The sequence below is a fragment of the Arvicanthis niloticus genome, chromosome 21 (genome assembly GCF_011762505.2).
Source record: "Arvicanthis niloticus isolate mArvNil1 chromosome 21, mArvNil1.pat.X, whole genome shotgun sequence".
Lineage (NCBI taxonomy): Eukaryota > Metazoa > Chordata > Mammalia > Rodentia > Muridae > Arvicanthis > Arvicanthis niloticus.
This window is the reverse complement of record NC_047678.1, coordinates 11047526-11068876: the sequence shown is the minus strand read 5'-3', so window position 1 is coordinate 11068876 and position 21351 is coordinate 11047526. Positions and strand designations below refer to the sequence as shown.

Genomic DNA, 21351 nt, shown 5'->3' with positions numbered 1-21351 from the left:
TGATGGGATATCCCTCAGGCCTGGCTAGATCAGAGATAAGGTGACACAGTAGAATGGAGTCCCAAGAACCCAAGGGAGGACTGTGTTGAGAGAAGTGAGGGAGGTTGTGGCCAAGCTAACTAGAGTGAGTTCTGAGCATTAGTGGAAAGTGAGGGTAGACCTCTCCATCCCAAGACAACCCAAATCTTCACTTGCTGTGATAGGACACATGAGCAAGATATAAGAAAATTGGGGTAGATAGAGTGGTAGGCTTTTGGTGGCAGACCAAGGGCCTGGCCTGAGGTGTACATGGAGAAGCAGGGAGAGGTCTTTAGGGGTTGTCTGGAGGAAGTGGAACTCTGAAGATCAGCCCTGGAAACTAATAGCATCCCAGGAAATAGACACTGAGAACTGCCTCTCTTGAGGGCCCACTGGGGACAGTTCTCTGAGTTCCCAGGAGAACCTGGAGGGAGAGACTACAAGAGGCTGGGTCTGCTTGTGTGCATAAGTCTGTTGGTGGTCATCCCACGTATAGGTTCTTTCTATATATGTCCCTCTTTCTCTCTGTCTTCCTTCCTTTCTCTCTTTCTCTTTTAACACACATGCGTGCTTGCACACACACGAGAGAGAGAGAGAGAGAGAGAGAGAGAGAGAGAGAGAGAGAGAGAGAGAGAGAAGGGCCAGTGATATCTTAGGACTGTGAACATGGAGAAGTGATGAGGTCTGTACAGGGATAGAAAAGGGATTGTCGACTTGGGTCACAGGAAGTACCTAAGCTGGATTTGGTAGGAAGTCTGGGGCAGATGCAATGACTGGGGTGTAGAAGTGGTTGTCTGTCAGTAAGGAGAAGAATCCTCCCCAGATTGGTCTGAAGAAGCCAGCCTGAGTGGTAAGAATGAGAGGATGATTCAGAACTTCTCATCATTCTGCCTCCCAAGTTTTGGGATTACAACTCGAGATATAGGATTGCAGACATGCACCACCATACTCAGTTTATGGGGTGGTAAAGCAAGAATTATACCAACTGAGCCATGTCCCTAGCTACATCAAGGTCTAGTGAGGGGTGGGAAGAAGAGAGAGCAGGAAGTCCATACAGCACTCACTCCAAGCTTTGGTGCAGAGTATGCTACATGGCTCCCAGATTTCTGGGGGCTTATATCTACCCTGATACATCTCCTGCCCAGGCAGGATAGTATGGAGGTACAGGGCAGGGACCTGTCCCAGAAGGTCTTCCTCTTACCTCAAGATGTTGGCTGCTGCCTTTCGCTCTTGTGGCAGAAGGTCTGGTTCATGCATGACCTCATCCAGGAAGCAGATCACCCTGAATCTGAGGTTATCATCGGCTTCAAAATCCTGCGGGAAGATGGGCATGAAACTCTGGTTGTAGTTACAAACTTCTCTGCAGTACTTTAGGGCCAGGCTACAGTACAGAGTTTCTATTTCTGCTCATGGTGGCTGCTCTGCTTTTCTTATCTTGTCACTATTTCCTTCAAGGCCACAAGTGGGGCTTCAAATGTCCTAGGCACAGGGTACTGGGACATGACCAAGATCGTCTCTCAGTTGTTGTATCCCTAAGTCAAGGAGGCCCAAGCCTACCTGGACTCTAGCTGTAGACAAGTGGCCAAACAAGCCCCTTGTCTTCTTGACTGTCCTTGCTTCTCTTCCCTGGGGAACTTGAGCAGGCCCTACTGGGAAAATGGGGTCCCTTTCCTCCTGTTGACCCACTGTCTGCTATTACTTACTGACACTGGGAGACGATTGTTCCTGGAGCAGAGTCCCACCCACCTGAGCGTGCTTGGTGACCCAGTGGCGGAGCACATTCAACACACGGTTGGTGGCAGCTCTGCGGATCACAAACTCCTTGTCGCTATTTCTCTGCTCAGAGGAAGCCCCTGATGGTGACCATGGTAGAGAGAGAAAAGGACAAGATGTTGAGCATACTTAGCTGACATGATCCATCTGAGGGTTTTGGAGGGAAACACTTAACAACTGTGTTCGGACTCAAATGAGAGGCCATAAAGCCTCAGTGTTACAATTCCTCAACACCCAACCTCTGCTACACCTGCTCCATCTAAAGGGTTCAAGAAGCTTCCCTCAACAAGATTATGCAGTGTACCTGAGACCAGATCTCTCCAGGAACCCCCTTCTAGCATTTGAAGTGTAACCGTTGCCGTGGAGATGAGCGATGGGAGGAAGGGTGCTAGGTGCTCTCTTGGTTGATGTCCTTGGCCAGGAGTAGAATTTGGCCAAGGACCAAAGGGGACTTGGTAGAGAGAAAAGGACGGCAAGACAATACTGGTAGGGCCTGCAGGAAGAGTGGGTAGCAGCAGTTCAAAGTGGATGGAAAGGAGGGTAAATCTAGGGGTGTGTGTGTGTGTGTGTGTGTGTGGTGTGTGTGGTGTGTGTGGTGGATAAGCTAAGGCTTCCCTTTAATGGGTTGATGAGCAACATAGCTCAGACTTTATTCCATTGATGATGGAAAGTGGAAAGGAAGGGTGCATCCTAAACACACAGTTGCCTTGGCTGCAGGTCTGGGTGTGCAGAGCTGGTGTAAAAAGAAGGGCCCCATCTCAGCCTCCATAAGAGGAATGGTCAACAGGGTAAATAACAGAAAGCAAGGCTTCATGTCCAGTGAGTAGGGATAACTTGCTGGAGTAGGGAGCTCTCCAGAGGCAGTGTACATGGACTCACCATGGCCTCTGCAGTGCACATTAAACACCTGAGGAAGGGCAGGACCCATGCCTGTGGCTGTGACTTCTGGCACAGGACTATGGAGAAGAAGAGTACCCATAAGCAGAGATGTCCACACACCTGAGGCCAAAGACATCCTTCGAAACACCTCCTTGCTTGAGGGGCCTTCATTGGCTCCTGCAGTCGCTATGGCAAAGGCAGAAGTAGCTGAGAGAGTAATGCGATTGTCCAACAGATCACGGCAAGCAGGTATCGCGACTCCACTGTAGTTGAAGAATGGGAAATCTGTGGAAAGGGGGGAGGGAAATCTTCAGCCATTCCTCAGTCCTTTTAGGCTGGCAGACATTCAAGCAGCAGAAGACAGCCAATCTCAAAAGCCCAGGGCAGGAAATGGGTAATGTGTGCATGTGCGTGTGCGTGTGCATGTGTGTGTGTTCTCTATAAGAGTCACACCACAACATTCCCGAGGACTGTCCCAGGCCATAGAGGCTTATCTAATCCTTTGGTGTTTCGAAGACTGGGATTCACCTGTGTTGGGCCTAGACCTGCTTAAGAAAAGCACCTGAGCTATGTTGTGCTTTCAGTGTACTAGGAACTGACAGCCCACTCAAAATCTGACGTCCACAATTCATACTGACAAGGTTGTGGGCGTGGTGGGATTGAGGTAGCATTGTACTTGGGTTGAAATTCTTCCCACCTCTCACTGGATGTATGACCACGGGTACATTCCTTCAACTCTGGGGCCTCAGGATTCTCCTTTGCACAGTAAGGGTACATCCAAAGTGAATATAAAAAGGAGATCACAGAAGAAAGTACAACAGTTTCTATGAACAAGGAGACCGACTGATGGTAATGATGATGACAAATAGCACAAGGGTCACCTCCAGAAGCCTTTGCTTCATTTCATAGGAGTATGGAAGGCAACCTGCATCATCCCAGTGAAGTAGCACCCCTTGAGGCATGAGGGACAACTGGTCTTGCTTTAAAAACTCGGAGCTATTCTTTTCCCTTCCCCTTCTCTCCTCTCCCCTCCCATTCCTTTGTTTTGTTTCTCTGACATGTCTCCCCTCCTTCTCTCTTAGATCAACTCTCCCTCTTTGTCTCTCTTTCTCCGAGACAGTATATCATCCCTCTCTACCTCCTCTCCCTGTCAGTTGAAAATAGCTCTCAGTAAGTTGCCAACGCTGTCCTGGACTCTCTCTCTCTGTAGCCCAGGTTGGCTTGGCACCCTCATTCCCCACTTGGAGTTCTCAAGTATCTCGAGTTCTGGGATTACAAGCACCCTCACAACTGGGTCTCAATGCTCATTTCTGAAAATGGGCTCTTTGAGATCTACTCCTGTGTCTGAGAAGCCAGGAAGGGCTACAGGGTGCCCAGGTACCTTTCCTCTACAGAGGGGCAGCTCTGCTTCTTACTGGGTTTCTTTCCAGGTGCAGCAGCAGGGGATTCCGAGATTTGGGCTCCCCCATGAATATGGAGCAAGAACTTGAAAACAAATGGCAAGTTTCCATCTTTGGGAGGCATAAAGATTGTCCTGGTAGCTGAGGGCCCCTGAATCCTTTCTCACTCTTGGATGTCCCATAGCTCTCCTGGGGGTACAGTAGTGTTTATGGGGACCAGAAACTAGGTAGACTGTTCAAGAATTCTGCAGGATTGTGAGTCTGAAATGTGAGTGGGCAGAACCACTATCTTCTAGAGTCTTGGGCCCCATCTGTGATGGTAGGGATAGAACCTTCAGTATGTCAGGAAAACATTCTACCAATGAGCCTCTCCCCAGCCTTGCTTTCCTTATTTAAAGATAAGAACAACCCAGGTTCTCTTTGTGCATATTGAAAGGATGAAAGAGCCCACCACAAAGTCTGAATCATGAGATTCTAAGAATCATTTCTGACATGAGCTCTCTCCTATGTGAGAGTCACGGCTACTAGGTCACTGGTTAGATAATGCAGTCCTAAAGTTGGAGTGACTTTACAAGTTGAAGATCAAGGTCTACCCAGCCAATGTCCCAGCACCCTTATCCCTTACATCCCTATAGGATATAAAATAGAATAGTCACTGGCTTTAGGGGTCACTCATAAAACAATGGCAACACTAACATGCTTCTTTCCTCCTGGACAACCACCTTCAGCTCCACACTGGGGAACATACCTGTTCTGTTTCTGAACAATTCCGGTGTTGATAGAGGTCTAATTGGTGATGTTTGTGTGTTTCCTTCATTATTCTGGTTCTGGTCATCTTCAGGCTCTTCTTTCAAGACGTTAGAGCCTGGGGGAATAGAAAGACACACACTCTTCTCAATTATTCATTGATGGGAAGCCTCACATCTATCATTTGTTAAAGCAAAGCAGACTAAGTAACAAGGGCCTGGTACCCTGGATGAAGACTGTCCAACAGCTTAATCTCCACAGGCTTTATCAGAACCTTTTACTTGCTTATAGATGTTGTGGATCTCCAAAATGGCTTTCCCTTTACCAGTACTTCTAAAAATGTAATGGACACACCTAGGTTCTTATTACAATGCAGATTGTGGAGCCTGGGAATATAGCTCAGTGGTACAGTGCTTCCTAGTCTAGCATGCTTAAGGTCTTGGGTTCAATCATTAGTGGTAGAGGAAGGGGACAGGTTGTAATACAGCTCCTGTCTTAAAGAATAGGTCAGGTTACACTCCAATGCTGTAGACAACCTTACTTCAGTTTCAGTGTACGGTTTATATACGAATGTGATAAAGAAAGCAGTGATCTAAGGAAGGTTGCTTGAGGTCAGAAAACACAATCAGAAAAAACATGTAAATAAGCATCATCAGTATGTACATAGTAGATATTAACAAAGCAGCCCTTTCCCAGAACCTTCTCAGGACAGCCCTATTTAAACACAATTGCCTGGCAAGTACTATAGATCATATCTGGGAAGGCACGAAATCAAGGCAGAGGCCGTATTCAGATCCAAGGCAAGCTGAGGACAGAACTCAGCAGATTCTTTCATTAGATTGGGTTCTATAGCTATGTCCTGACATCCAACAAAAATAAATATGTCTTATAAACTGAATGTAAATGTTTGTCACAGGAGGCACAAAATCACATTCAAGAACACTTAGCACTTGGAACTTAGCACTTGGGACTTACTACTTGGGACTACAGGGGTGTGCCTCTGAGCCTGGCTTTCTAATGTAGGTATTGAACTCAGGTTCTTATGCTCCTGTGGCAAGCACTTTACCAATGGTGCCATCTTCCTGGAGCCTTGGGAAATAAAAACAACTTAACCTCTCTGGGTCTTAGTTTCCCCAACTAGAAGGTGATCACACTTGAAACCCACTGGAAGCCACAGACCTCTTTAAAAAAAAAGTCCACTCAACCATCTCACAGATCCACATAGACAGATTGAGGGTCTCTGGGTCACTCATCACGAACTCTGGTAAGAGGTGGCTTTGTAGACTGACTGGGGCAGCACTCCCCAATGTAACAATAAGATCTCACTGTAGGTTTGTGCTGGACAACATTTTGAGCCTCAAACTGTCGCCTCTGTAGATTCCACACATCACACACATTGGATGGTATTTGAGTTTTCTGACAAGCTATTACCTTAGCTACCAACTTTCAGCTGTGCAAGCCACACACATCACCTGTTTGTTGCATGTACCATGGGACTGTCTGTAGTGATGGAGCCTTGGTGGCTTCTCTTCTTCCCAGTTGTGCCCCCTTTTTAAAGGATAGGACTTGTACACAGACACACACACACGCACACACAAAACCCACACAAACACAGATACATACAGAATACATAATAGGGTGGTTCTGCTCACGCATCTACTTACGCTTCTTCCTGAAGGCTAATAGCTCCCTATGCCTCTGTGGAATTGAGATAGACCTGCTAGTCTCCTCTGGAGTCTTGTGGAAGCCGCTGGCCACACAGTGCTTGCTGGAGTCCAGCGTAGTTTTGCCCAAGGGAGCTATGGGTGTGTGTATGTTGGTGTAGCTATCAGAGCTGCACCTGAGTGAAGCCAGTTCCAGTGCCTTGCCACCTGTGATGACGGGGACGTTGGTGGATAGCTTCCGATGTCGGATTGGGGACGATGTTCCGATGGCCAAGGGTGGTGGTGAAGAGAACTTGCGGTTTTCTTGAGGAGACTTGGGGGCCTCTTCACCAGATTTACCCTCTTCACCCGACTTACCCCCTTCACCATCCTTGTTTTGATTGCTGAAAAACAAGAGTTCCAGTGACCTGTGAGGATGGCAGGGAAGAGGGCGAGAAGGCTTTGAGTGTAGACTTGCCTACCTAACTCATAGTGGCTGAGAGTGTCTACCTTTTGTGGATGACTTTTGAAGGCCAAGTGGGTCCCTGCACATGGTTGTGATTAAGTGCTTAGGGACAAATGTCTATATCCACAAGGCTGGGTGTCTGAGTGGTGGGCATGGTTCGATCTGATGCTCCTACCTCTGCCTTTTTTCTGAGGTGGTATGATTCCTGACTGCAGGCCTCTGTAGGGCCTCCAACCACTCATATGAGGCTACTAACTTGTATGGTCTGCCCTTGTCCTTACAGTGGTATGCTTTGTGCATGCGGAAGCAGAGGCTCAGGGAAAGGTAGTAACTCATCTGATGTCTCTGACTCTAAGACCATGTCTCTGCCATGGCACCTGAGGGGTTTCACCTGTCTATTGGGTTTGGAGCAGGTAGAAGTATAGTTAGTGTATTAGCAATCCTGAGGCCAGGTCTGCATTTAAGGTACCTCAGCCATAGACTTGCAAGGGCCGTGTGGAGAGTCTCTTGGCCTTTCTGGGCCCTAGTTTGCCATTGGAGAGCTTCGGTGATTTAGGTATGAAGCCGAGGTAGCTAAAGGGTTCTGTCTACTAGAGGATGTACTTTGAACACACCATAAATGGCTCTTCAAAGCATGACAGGTATACACAGAGCAGAAGTACCTTCCTGTATCTCCCTTCCATTTTTCCTTCTTTCTGTAAAGGGTGGGCCCTAAGTTTCCCAAAGGGTTTTAGGGAACAGAGAATAATGAATATCCCTTGACTTCTCTGACCAAGGCTAGGGGATGGGTAAAAGAAGCTTAGTGGAGTTTGTGTGGTGGCTGCTAGGCAGTGCAGCTACGTGACAGATCTGGATCCCACCCTGTGCCACCATGATGCTGAAGAGGAAGGCTGGCGTGGAGCGTCGGAAGTGGAGCCCAAGTGCCACTCCAAGCCCGCCCCTGCCGAGGTGGACACCAAGCTGAAAAAGGCATCAGTAAAAGATAAAGCATCAGACAAAAAAAAAAGTGCAGACAAAAGAGAAGTGGGGAGCAAAGGGCAAACGGGCTGAAGTGGTTGACCAGCAAACTAGATCTGCTTGCAGAAAATGAAGAGGCAGAAAACCAGAGTCCAGCCTCTGAGGAAGAGAAAGAAGCCAAGTCCGACTAGGCATCCATCACGTCTGTCAGTGATCCATACCTCCCTCCTTGTATAACCCAGAGGAATATTTTTATCAACTATTTTGTAAATGCGAGTTTTTTTTAGTAGCTCTAGAAACATTTTTTACAAGGTGAGGGAATCCCACCTCATCCCATTTTTTTTAAAGTGTAAATTTTTTTAAGAGGTTAAATCATTTACTGGTTGTTTATTTATTTGAGTAGAACCAGAAAATAGCAGGATACTGACTCGGGAGAGGCTGTGACTGTCTTGGGTGTCACCAGAACATTTCGTAGAGGGGCTAGTTTATATCCTACAATACGAAGCGTACTAAATGGCAATTTGGAGTCTTAGTTGTGCATTTGTGTCTGGAGTATTTTCAGATATATCTGGCCCCGTGTTTCTAGTAGAACCATTTCGTAAGAAAGTCAGTCCTTGGTCCTTGCCCTCTCAGAACTGTGATGTCTGTGGTCACGGCAGTCCATTTTCCTAACAGTTATGATAATATGCTGTGAAAGATGGAACTTTTGAGTATGTTCTGTATGTGGCATAAAATTGTGAGCTGGTGGAACTGCGGATTCTGAGCATTTGGTTGTTATGAGAGGTCCTAGGGAAACTTGCCAAGCTCGAAGAGGGGAACATCACTGCAATAAAGTTAGGAGAAAAACAATATGTAGTTCTTCACTCATGTCCATGAATATAATGTGTCTCTTCAGAGTTTGGGTGGGTGTGATAAGAGTTGGAATGTCTGTGTACTCTGCTCCTCCACCAATAAAATCTCAGATGTGAAAGAGTAAAAACCAAACCAAACCAAACCAAAAAAAAAAAAAAAAAAAAAAAACCCACACACACACAAAAACAAAAGAAGCTTAGTGATCAGCAGCATGGGTGGTTAGGCCTGGAGGGGCTTTGGGGAAGAGAGGGAGAGCAGAGCAATCCCTCCCTAGTCTTCCCCAAAAGACCTCTAACAGGCATAGCTGAGGGTGACCTCATGCTTCTGCTCCTCACACTCCAGAGCTGTGGGACTGTAGGTTCACCCCACCATTCCCAGCTTCCTTTGGGAAACAAACAAACCAGTCTTGAAATATACTCCCTCTGTGGACTGGGAACGACGGATCCCTTATCACTCTTAATTCTGGGACAGCCTCTTTTCCAGAGACCTCATTGGCTTAGAAATCTGTGGGGTTCAGGAGGGGGTGCATGATCCTAGTGCAGAAGAGTTATGGTGGGACTCTTTTAAACATATTTTTCACATTTAGTTAGTTAATGTATTTGTGTGTGTGTGTGTGTGTGTGTGTGTGTGTGTGTGTGTGAGAGAGAGAGAGAGAGAGAGAGAGAGAGAGAGAGAGAGAGAGAGAGAAAGTGTGGATGTCAGAGGACAACTTGCAGGAGTGGGTTTTCTCCTTCCACCATGTGGGGTCCAGAGGTTGAGATTAGGTCATCATTTATACACTAAGCCATCATGTCAGAGTTCAGAGATTCTGGTAGATGATGATAGAAGGCATGCATATACCTGGAAGGAATTGCACTGTAAGGATTTCTGTAAGTATGGATCAGCTTGTCTAGGACCACCGTAGAAGTGGTAAAGACACGGTAAGAGTGCAGGAAGGTGTTGAGGAAGTCAATACTCAGGAAGCGGAGGTCAGTCAGGCGCCCCAGCAGGCGCTCCACGGTGGCATAGCGGATCTGCAGCACTTTGCAAGAATTCAAGGTTTTGCTGAAGCGGATGTCAACATCATCACAGTATAAGGATGAATCAGACCTGTAAAGGGGGAGGGCAAGGAGAGGTGACGTGCACACATGAGCATCACAGCAACATAAGGAGGCACTGGACCTGAACACTAAGGAAGGAGGAAGTGGGGACGAATGTCTAAGGTGTCTCTTCACTAGGTCAGAGGTGAGGCTACCATCAGGCCATCTTGTCAACCCTGCCCTCCCCCCACCCCCCAACCCCCAGACAAAGACAGCTTTTCTGGAAACTTCAGAAGGATAACACCAAGAAAGAGCTGTAACTCCATTCCCCAAGATCCTAAAATCCTTCAGTATTGGAAACACACACACACACACACACACACACACACACACACACACACACACAAAACCATCAAACCAAGACACTCGAGAATTGTATTCACACAAAAATCTGCCCATTTACATTTCCAGTGGTAATGTCTATAATAGAGGAGAGTGAAAACAACCTACAAATGTCTACCAGCAGATGGATGGTCAAATGAAGTACAGCAGGGTGTTACTCAGCCACGAAGAGGAATGGGGTACTGACCCATTTAGAAGTAGATGTTGGTGTCAGTTGTACAACATAGTGTGCTGAAATCTACTGACTTGTACTTTTAAGGTAGAGACACTTATACCATGCAATTAAAAAAAAAAATAAGTAGGACCCGGTATGATGGTGTATATATATCTTTCATCCCAGCACTTGGGTGGCAGACTGGGCAGATCTCTATGAATTCAAGGCCGGCTTGGTTGACATAGTAAGTCCTAGACCAGCCAGAGCAACATAGTGAAACCTTATCTAAAAAAAAAAAAAAAAAAAAAAAAAAAAAAACAAAACAAAAAAAAAAACCTAATACCGGGTAGGGGTTTTGAAAAGATGCAAGGGAAATGCCAGTGTTCCAAGAAAAAAGAAAATAGGAAACCAGCTTCTGTTTTGCTGCCCTGAGGTGTCTCTGGATTTTAGAAACTGATTTCTAGGTTTTCGCAGGAGCTTGACCTGCTGTGTAGAAAGCTGGGTGACATCACAATGTCAATTTGGGGTCCATGAAGGGTACAACTTTCAGAGAAGGACATTGAAGGAAAAACTTCCAGCAGAAGTACAGTGTTCCAGCTCCAGTTCTTATCGTAGTCTTGAAGTACAATATGCAACTGTGGTAATCCACGCTCTTCGGACTAAGAGTGCAAAGTGATGTCACAGATGTGATACCCTTGGGATGGTCAAAGGAAGAACTACGCAACCTGTCTAGAAAGATACCTCCCCACCAGAATCAGGATTGTAAGTCCCTAATGGTAATCCCAAACCGAGGACCACAAAAGGACTTAAGACCCTTAATATAACAAAGAACTGAATTAGACTGACTCCCCACCCCCATATTTTTTTTTCCTTTTTCCTTTCTAGTTTGTGACAGTGTTGCCATCTGGAGTGCAGGCTTGGGTAGAGTCTAAAATCCGTCTGTCTCAAGTGCTGGGATGACAGTTGTATACCAGCAGTGATTTTTAAATCTCTTGGCTTAGGAAGTCATCGATGCATTTGGCCACAGTCCTAGAGAGACTGTCTTCTCATAGCTCCTAGAAGCTGTTATTGATAAAGCTGGCTTTGCAAAGCCTCTCATCATAAACTTCTAGCTTACTTGCCAATGTAGGTAGGCAGCTCGGGAGTTTATTCTCTTCCATCTCCCTAGCATTTGTAATAGAGGTCACTCTGCTCTTGATCTACTCTCTGATCATCAGGACCAGTCTTTATTTCGCAGTGGATCAGATGGACTTTAACCCTCTCATAGGAAAAGAAGCCCTCAGGGCCTGTCAGTTCACCCCAAAGTTTACTGAAGGACTTACTGAGTCTTTTCTTCTTGCTAAGGTGATCATTGCGAGGGTGGAAATCTGTCCCAAGCAAAACCTACCCATGGCCTTTTCTAAGACTTTCTAAACTGGGTCTATTATCAGGTTCCACTCCTCCCTGGGCTGCCAGGATGTGAGGAGAGGAGTCAGTTATCCAGGTCCCGGGGTCCCAGGGAACTGAAGGTGGAACTCAGGATCTAAACTTTGAACTCAAGATCAATGGCATCTTCTGGGCTTGGTGGGAATCGATAGCCCCCAAAGCCATTCTATCATGCAGTTCTAACTGGCAGCTGAGCCAGTTAATGGCAGAACTCAGTTAATGGCAACAGCGTGGGGTATATTTAAGCATAAGCAATGACTCTGAAGTGTGTTTTGCTGTTTTGTTTTCTGGACATTGTAAATCTTTGTAATCATGTTTTGCCCGCCCCCCTTTTTTAAAAATTTTTGACAACTGAAAGTCTCAGAGTGAAAGGCAGTGTTCACTTGATTTCCCTTCCTTCCTTGTGTTGTCCTCTCTTCCCTGTACACTGACAACTGTATCTTTGTAGTTGATTTTACTTGTACAGAGTAGCTATCTTAGACCTTTTTTTTTCTGATCTGATATTACCAGTAGAGCACATAAATTAAAAATACATATATGCTCTTATCAAAATTTTATCATAATGAATCTTCAGAGCAAAAAAAAAAAAAGACCTAAAGAAACAGTTCAGCCTGTCCTGACTACTGAGTAGAGAACATGTTTCTGCCTGTAATGGTTACTTTTCTCATGGCTGTGACAGAACACTTGACAGGAATAACTTCAGGGAGAAAGATTTATTTAGGCAGTCCACCACAGGGCAGTGGCTGGGCAGTGCCACGGGGCATGGTGCAGCATACATCTTGATGAATCCAGAAGCAGGCCGTGGTTATAACTCTCAAGCCCTTTTGTCCTCTAGAGATTCACTTCTTCCAACTGGGCTCAGCCGTCTAAAGCCCCTACAGTCTCCCAGAATAATGTCAGAAGTGGGGTACTAAGTATTGAAACTGCATGAACTAGTAGGGGGGTTACTTTATATTTAAATCATACATGTGAAGGACACTCCTTTTTTGCAGCTCTATCCTTGTTTCCTGGACAATACCTAGTCTTCTGGTCTTAGTCTCCTCATCTGTGAACTGGAAATAAGGCCCTTCACAGAGCTCTTTTGAGACAGGAATGAGTGAACCAATTTGAGAGGCCTAGCATGACACATGGAACATAGAGAGCTGTAAGCCTCTCTGAATTTCCTGGCTCTGCAGAGGGTGTCCCCCACTCAAGGATTCAGACAGAACTCGGAGGAACTGCGTAAATGGACTTATTTTCTCATTTGTACCACTTCTAAGGTGCTTTTGATTTTTTGGGGGGAGCTGGTGGTACAGCTGGGCAGTAGAGCACTTGCCAAACATGTGTGAGGCCTTATGTTCAACTCTCAAGTACTTTGTCTAGATTTACTGGGATTCGAAATATCAGAAAGTATTGATGTTTTCCCTAGAGCCTCCAAGGAGCAGGATGGGAAATGCAGGAGGTAGAGAAATGGAGAAGCAGATTAGGGTCGTGTGTGGACAAGTGACAGTTCCTCATTATCTGAGTCTTGGCCCCCTGCCATGTTTCTCCATGGCTGAATCAGTCTTCTCTGCTGCACAGACCAGAAGGGAAGTGGGATAAGTGGGCTGTACTGGCTGGTTTTGTGTGTCAACTTGACACAAGCTGGAGTTACCACAGAGAAGGGAGATTTAGTTGAGGAAATGCCTCCATGAGATCCAGCTCTAAGGCATTTTCTTAATTAGTGATCAAGGGTGGGAGGATTCATTGTGGGTAGTGCCATCCCTGGGCTGGTAGTCCGGGGGTTCTATAAGAAAGCAAGCTGAGCACGGCAGGGGAAGCAAGCCAGTAAGCAGCACCCTCCATGGTCTCTCCATCAGTTCCTGCCTCCAGGCTCCTGCCCTGTGTGAGTTCCTGTCCTGACTTCTTTTGGTGATGAACAGCAATGTGGAAATGTAAACTTAATAAACGCTTTCCTCCTCAACTTGCTTCTTGGTCATGATGTTTTGTTCAGGAATATAAACCCTGACATGGGACCAACCCAAAGTATGTAGAATAAACCACAAGGGCTACAGAGAGAATGACATCTCAAAAGAGATCATCTCAGAAACAGAGGTAAGGCCTTTTTTCTAGCAGAGTATCCCTGTAGGGACAAGGAACATTTTAGAGACCTGCTGGCCAAGTCCACAGCTTGGCCCTATTACCTTTTCTCAGCTGATACCATTGCTCCCAAGGGCTCTATAAGGGTGGTCACCAAGGGGATGGGGCTGATACCCTTTGGGAACAACCCTACTACCTGCAGAATAAAACCCAACAGCTTGCCAGACACAACATTGTTAACTGAATCCCACATGCCTCATCCGCCTCATCTTTCACCACATGGTGTAGATTGCTCTGTTAGTTAATAAGATCTGACTGGGCTATAAAAAGCTCAGAGAAATGAGAAGTGAAATTAAGTATAGGAATAGCTCATAAAACAGCACACAGACACACATAAACTACAGCATCTGTATCCTGAATATGGGAAAGGATCAATGGACCACATGGGTACCAAATATTCATGGTACCCTTAATCTATATGAGGCACAGGGATGTTCAATATTTATGTTATGCTTAGTTTTGAGCAAGACATCCATTGATGAAACATATGTGCAGATAACATCATGTGGTTGGTTAGGCCAACTGACATGCTCAATTATGGTTGTGCATGTCTGCCCCTTTCCAGCTCAGAGAGGGCAAGTGTGTATGTACCACAGACATAAGTACCTTTTATAGTTTGGGTCTGCTCATCTTTCACTCTGGTCTATGCAGCAGGGAAGATTGACACAACCTGGGGGCAAGGGGGAAGGCAGGGCAGGAGAGCACTGTGTAACTGGAACTCAGGTAACGTGGAGCAGACACTGACTATAAATCATGGTGACCTACTGTTCCATTACTCTACTCCCAACCCTGCTTCTAACTCTGTGTTTCAAATGGACTCACCAAACACTATGGGGAAACATCTTAATTTGGTCGGTGAGCCTGTCTGCTCCAAGGCCTATGGGAACAGGTACCTGGAGACCACAGTTCACCAGGTCACTGCCTACATGACACTCTAAGCCCATAACTCTGCAGGCCCATGGGATTATTCGTCATCTCTCAAACACACAGCACTGTCCTGACTCTGAGAAAACACACAGTTCCTTCTTCTCGGAACGCCCTTCTATTTAGTAAACTGCAACTGGCCTTAGATGCTAGCTCTGGGTTCCCTTTTTAAGGAAATCTTGCTCAACTGTGCCAAGTGAGTTAGTCCCTCATCCCCTGCACCCTCCTAGTGCCACATAACTGTGTTATGGCACCCACCCTACTGTCCATAGTGGCATTTCATTGTGTCTCTTTGGTTCATTGAACAGCTCTTCCTATGGCCCCCACTGCCACCACCTCTGGGTGGTCAGTGATGTGGAGGAGAGGGAAATGATACCTGACCACTGTCAAAGTTTAAGGGATCTGGTGCACCTGAAGCTGTCTCTGCTGACCCCTAGTGATAATAGGAGAAACTTGAAGTAATAAAATGATGTTATAAAGGATTTACTAATAAACTTGCTTAGGAGACATTAAGTCACATAAAGTAGAATTTAGCTAACTAAGGGAGCAGTGATTCCCCAAACACCTCAAAAGTAAGTGGTATACTAACCAGGCTTGCTAGAGATAGTTCAAGTTTAGCATGATGGGAAAACACTTGTCAATGTTTGTTCACCAGAATTGCCCTCCAACAGGGTTCCATTCCCATGGCAAAGAAGACACCCTGTCTTAGTTAGGATTTTATTGCTGTGAACAGACACCATGACCAAAGCAACTCTTATAAGAACAACATATATTTGGGGCTGGTTTACAGGTTCAGAGGTTCAGTCCATTATTAGCAAGGTGGGAGCATGACAGTGCCCAGGCAGGCATGGTGCAGGAGGAGCTGAGAGTTTAACATCTTCATCTGAAGGCTGCTAAGAGAAGACTAGCTGACAGGCAGCTGGGGTGAGGGTCTTAAAGCCCATGCCCACATAACACACTTCCTCCAACAAGGCCACACCTCCAAATAATGCCACTCCCTGGGTCAAGCATATACAAACCATCACATTCCATTCCCTGCCCCCATAAGCTTGTTCAAATACATGAGTCTATAGGGATCATATCTAAATATAGCATAATACAAAATACATTTAGTTCAACTTCAAAAGGCCCTTAGTCTATAGCAGGCTCAAGAAATGTTAAAAGTCCAAAGTCCAAAGTTCAAAGTCTCTTCTGAGATTCATCCAATTACTTAAGTATAATCCCAAAAGCAAAACAGGAAACCAGCTGGGCAAACTCCAAACTCTGCGTCTCCATGTCTGATGTCAAAGCAGTTTTCAGATCTCCAACTCCTTTTATATCTTGTTTGTTGCAGGCTGCAACAAACTTCTTTAATTCCATCAGGGAGGGTTGATTCCGCTTCCGGTTAGCATCTTCCTCAGCAGATGCTCCATGGCTCTGGCTTCTCGAACATCTTGGGATCTCCAAGGCAACTTCAATGTTACAGCTTCTTGTTCCAATGTCTAAGATCCACACATGATCTTCTAGGCTCCTCCAAAGGGTCACATCTCCAGCTCTGCCCTTCAGTAGCACTCTTGTCTCTGGTTGACTTCACTGCTCCTGCTGTTCTTGCAATACACTGGGGTCTTCTGCTGCAACTAGACTTCCCCAATAGCCTCTCATAGGCTCTCTTTATGGTGTGAAGCCTTATCTTCTTTGCATGACCCCTTCAGTCCTGGGCTGTCAACTGCAACTGAGGCTGCACCTGCACCAGTTGCCTTTTCTGGCCTCTCACAATACCAAGCCTCAGCTGCTCTCCATGACCCCTTCATGCCTTCAAAATCAGTATACCACCTGGGTTATTCTTACACATTACCAAGTATAGCTGCAGCATGAAGTACAACCTTGGCTATCTCTGGAACACAGCTTCTTTATACTCTCAGAAAACACTTCCCAGAAGATTTCACCTCAGTGATGCTGGTTTCTTCTTAATCACTGTTAATTTCTTAGCTCCAGCTAACCAGCATCAATTGTCCCAGTAGTCCCTTCTATTCTGGACTCTAAAGCCAGAGCCATGGCTGAAGCTGCCGAGTTCTGCTGCTTGCTGGGGCTGAAACATGGCCCCCTTGTCCTATTACATTATCACCAGCTTTCTGCTTTCCAACTCCTTCACTCCCTACGTTTGGCTGTCCTGGAACTTGTTTTATAGATTGACTTTGAATTCAGAGATCTGCATGGCTTTGTCTCCTGAATGCTGGGATCAAAGGCATGTACCACCATGCCTGCATTTAAGATTTTCTTTACTTGGAACTTGCTCTATACCAGGCTGGCCTTGAACTTATCGATATGCTTGCCTTTGTCTCCTGGGATTAAAGGTGTGTGCCACCATGCTTGCACCTAAGTTTAGCTGGGTAGAATCTTGCCCCAAGGTCACTACTCCCTTAATCTATTTATCTCCTTGAATGTAGGATTCAGCTCCATTTCACTTCCTGGGGCCCCTTTATTACTGGAACTATACATTTTATATTTTTTCCTTTCTCAACTTGCTCCTTTTCAATAAAATGATCTTCATAAGACTAAATCAGAGAACAAAGTCTCTGCTGGGCTTTTTTGAGACTTCCTTAATCAATGGAAGTAATATAAATCTCTTTACCTTAGACTCAGGTAGACTCTTCAGAGAAGGGCAAAAGTTGCCACATTATTCACCAGAATACCACAAAACAGTCTCTAGGTCACCCACTTGGGCCGGGCCTGCACAGTCTTTCACAGTCCTACTAGAACAGCCCATTAAGCCCTGCTTAAAGCATTCCTCTGCTTTCCAAATACAAAGTCCCCAAATCCACATTCTTCCAAACAAAAGCAGGTCAGTCCTATCACAGCAATACCTCAGACCCTGGTTACAACTTCTGTCTTAGGGTTTTACTGCCGTGAACAGACACCATGACCATGACTAAGGCAACTCTTATAAGGACAATATTTAGTTGGGTCTGGCTTCCAGGCAGCTAGGATGAGGGTCTTAAACTCATGTCCACAGTGACACACTTCCTCTAACAAGGCCACACCCACCCCAACAAGGCCACACCTCCAAAGAGTGCCACTTCCTGGGCCAAGCATATTCAAATCACACCCACTTAACTTACAACTAGCCATTAGGCCCTTTTCCATATCAAAGACCATGCCTCTAAGAGGCAACTCGAGGGGCAGCTCAGGGTGACTACTGTCATTAAGACCTGGTATACCATAAAACATAGTTCTGTCAGGTGGACAAGATGACCCCAGGTAGCAACTATTCAAAAAGAACAACACTAGTGTATTTGAGAAATAACTGTGGCAACATCTTCTCTGTGTAAATCTCCCATCTGTTCAAGTGGCTGGATTTGTAGTCTCTCCTGTCTTTGTTTAAACGGTTCCAAGTGTAACCCTGCAATTGGGATCTAAAGAAGTTTAAGAGCGATAGTGTATTTGGAATTAATAAGCCAAAGGTATATACAGGCTGGTAAATTCTGTTGAAAGCTTATTCCCTTTTGTGTATTAGCAGAACCAGTTAACATGCTATTAAGAGTTTTTCTTCATTAATTTCTAAATGCGCAGAGTGACTTTTCACTGTGAAGATATGTAACAGCAACACACAGTAGGCTTATTACGTGCTTGCCTTTATTTTGTTGGCAAGTGTCAAGAAAGGGAGTCTGGCATCCTTTAGATACAAGTCCTGTGATATATACTGTTCCAGGGTGCTCACTGGAAATAACAGAGAGGCCAGCCATAGTCAACTAGGCACAAGCCAGGAGGCAATGGTGTCCTGGGAGAGACCCAGTGACATCATCAGACTTAGGACTCAGAGGTCAAGATGGAAGCCAGACAGCCAAGGTGTTGCAGAGTAGGGGAAAGAAGAAGAGGGAGGAGGAGAGGAAAGAAGGAGGTGAGAGCCACTTGAGGAAAGATATCTCAGGAAGCTTACAGAAGCTATGTTACATGGGGGCAGGGACTAGGAAAACTGTGTCCAGCAGGATGCTATTTCCCTTATCCTGAAGGACTATTCACACAGATGAACTGGCTGTGTAGCGGCACCCTGCAATTAGATTTTTAATGTATTTTTGAAATGTTCTATGTGTTTGTTTTGTAGTGAGAAGAAAAATCCTTAGAAACCAATCAGTGAGATTTTTCATTCCAAATATCATATTTCTAAAAAGCCCAGTATAAAGAAATCCAACATGCAAATAAAAATTTATTTTAAAAGAAAACCTAGCTGGATGGATGGTGGTGGTGCACACCTTTAATCCAGTCGGGAGGCAGACGCTAGGGTGGGCGGACCTTAGAGTTGGAGGCCAGTCTGGTCTACAAAGTGGGCTCCAGTATAGTCAATGCTACACGGAGAAATGTGGTCTCAAAACAAAACAAAACCAACCAACCAACCAAAACCCACCACCACCACCACCACTAATGACAATAACAAAATAACCTCAAAACCCAACATGTGTAAAAGCAATGACATTAAAGGACCCATTCAAACAGACATCATGAAATGAACTCCCATCACAAACCCCAGCATGTTCCCAGTTCCAGGGACTGGCCCTGTCCAGGTCCTAGTGTCTCTGAGCGATGCTTGGTTTCTGGAGTGCAGACAGGTGAAGGGCACTTACTTGATCATCTGCGGCACGGAGACTTTGGAATTTTCTTCAAAGGCATTCATCATGAGCCCATTGCAGCGGATATTATCCACACACTGGAAACAGAGAGGATCCTAGGCTCAGAACCCATTCTCCATACTGGAACCCAGACCCACCTGGAGCCCTCCAAGTCTGATCTCAGGATGCTCAGGCTTCAAGGGCACTGTCTAAGAAAGGGTAAGGCCAACACAGCATCATTCAAATTTTGGAAGTCAAGTGACCTTGGGGGACTGACTTGACTTTCCTGAGTCTGTTTCCTTATCTACGCAGATGGGTTTAATAGTGTCGTTTTAGCAGGGTGTTTGCCGAGCAGGTGCATCAGACTGTGGCCACTCTGCTGCACCCTTTGAAGCCGGTGTCAAGAATGAGGTTGCCCCACAGTGATCTGGGCTCTCTGGGAAGCTGCCTAGTGAGCTTCTGCACCGGAGTGTGTAGAATACATGTGTCCTGTGCCCATGCCCCCCCCCCCCCCGTGCCAATGCCCTGATGCCGGAGGTGGTTTTGGTCCTACATTTCCAGTCTATACGTGGGGAGTGCCATGGGAAGTGAAGGGGTGCGATGCAGGCTGGCAGCAGAGATGGTGGCAGGATATTTAGCCACTCTCTGAAAAAAATTCAAAAGCCCAATTCTTCTTTGAATAAGAAGAACCTTCCCAAACAACACTAAAAGATAACCTCTTTTATGCTTAGTGAAGTGCTCCATGCCTGTAATCTGGCACTTAGTAAGTTGATCACAACTCGGGAAGATCACAAGTCTGAGACAAGCCTAGGCTGCATAGTAAGACTGTCTTCAAACAAAAACAAAACCCAACCAAATTCAGAAGATGAATCCTGGGGGAGGGGAGGGGCGGGGCTGCCTCCGTTTACCTCCTGGCCCTCTGCCTTGCACTTAACATGTCTGCTGTGGAGGGGTTCCTCCTAAATCCCTTAATGGGAAGCTCCGTGCGTATCACAGAATCTTATGGCCTTGAGGTTGTGAGTTAGTGGAGGCTAGCACTAAGGTCACTGGAAAGTGGAAAAAGCAGGTGCCCCAGGCCCAGTCCCCATGTAAAAGCCAGGTCAGCAGAGGAAGAAGCATACAGGGAAAGGTTCCTGTCATTTGTGTTTACCAGCTCAACTTCTCCACCAACCACTCTGTGACTCTCTTTCGAGCTCATTCTATCAGCAATTCCAGTCAGAGTGCTATGGAGACAGCAGAGGTCCTCTGTAAGCTGCCAGGATGGTTCTTGAAGGGAAGGGACAGGGTGGCAATGTTGTTAGAGGGTAAAGATCCCTGTGGATCCCTAGAGGTGAGGAGCCAGCCTTTGATAGCTGTGCCTGACTGAGGGCAGGAAACAGCTAGGTTTGATCTCTCCATTTTCTCTAGAACTTGCTGGTTTTGTTTTTTGTTTTTGTTTTGGCATACAATTCAAAAAGAATTTGCACTATGTGTAATCCCACTGTGCCTTGGTCCTCTGTGGATTCAAGAGGGGTGGGTTGCCAGAAGGGCTAGCAGCTGCTATCCTGGGAACCAAGCAATGTTGACGTCTGCAGCTTTTATGGACTGCCTGGGCATTCAGTTTAATTTAGAAAACTGATCCCTGGTGTTTTACTATTTCTCTTTATCTGGAAGTTTCTTCCAACTTTTTTTCCTTTTTCTCCTCAGTGATGGAGATCGAACCCTGCTTTGAAGCAGGACAGAGGGGTAAGAAGGCAGGGAGCGGGTGAGGGAAGCCTTTTCGGTATAGTGAGTACCCCGCTCTTCCAGTGTCTTGTAGGCACAGGGCTCCTCTCCAAGTCCCCAAGACAAAGGGAGGAAAGCCAGCCATAGCTGTCTTTCCTGATGTCAGCTGCTCGCCTAACACTTCCACCTAGCTCTTCAGAGAGGATAGCCGATGACAGAAAACTCTGGGACCTGGCTCTTACCTTGGAGGGATGTGACACTGCCCTTTGGCTTCTGGAGCCCAAATC

General features: G+C 46.0%; 1 protein-coding gene across 1 annotated transcript in view; it reads right to left on the bottom strand.

Moving 5' to 3' along the window:
* Positions 1 to 21351, bottom strand: part of Rasgrf1 (Ras protein specific guanine nucleotide releasing factor 1) — a 110242-nt gene that overhangs the window by 28301 nt on the left and 60590 nt on the right. Inside the window, exons 13-19 of the mRNA XM_034483968.1 lie at positions 19376 to 19458; positions 9576 to 9824; positions 6482 to 6864; positions 4819 to 4935; positions 2791 to 2955; positions 1765 to 1871; positions 1220 to 1332 (exon numbers count right to left, since the gene is read on the bottom strand). Coding sequence (XP_034339859.1) covers positions 1220 to 1332; positions 1765 to 1871; positions 2791 to 2955; positions 4819 to 4935; positions 6482 to 6864; positions 9576 to 9824; positions 19376 to 19458 — 1217 coding nt within the window. The remainder of the gene's footprint in view (positions 1 to 1219; positions 1333 to 1764; positions 1872 to 2790; positions 2956 to 4818; positions 4936 to 6481; positions 6865 to 9575; positions 9825 to 19375; positions 19459 to 21351) is intronic.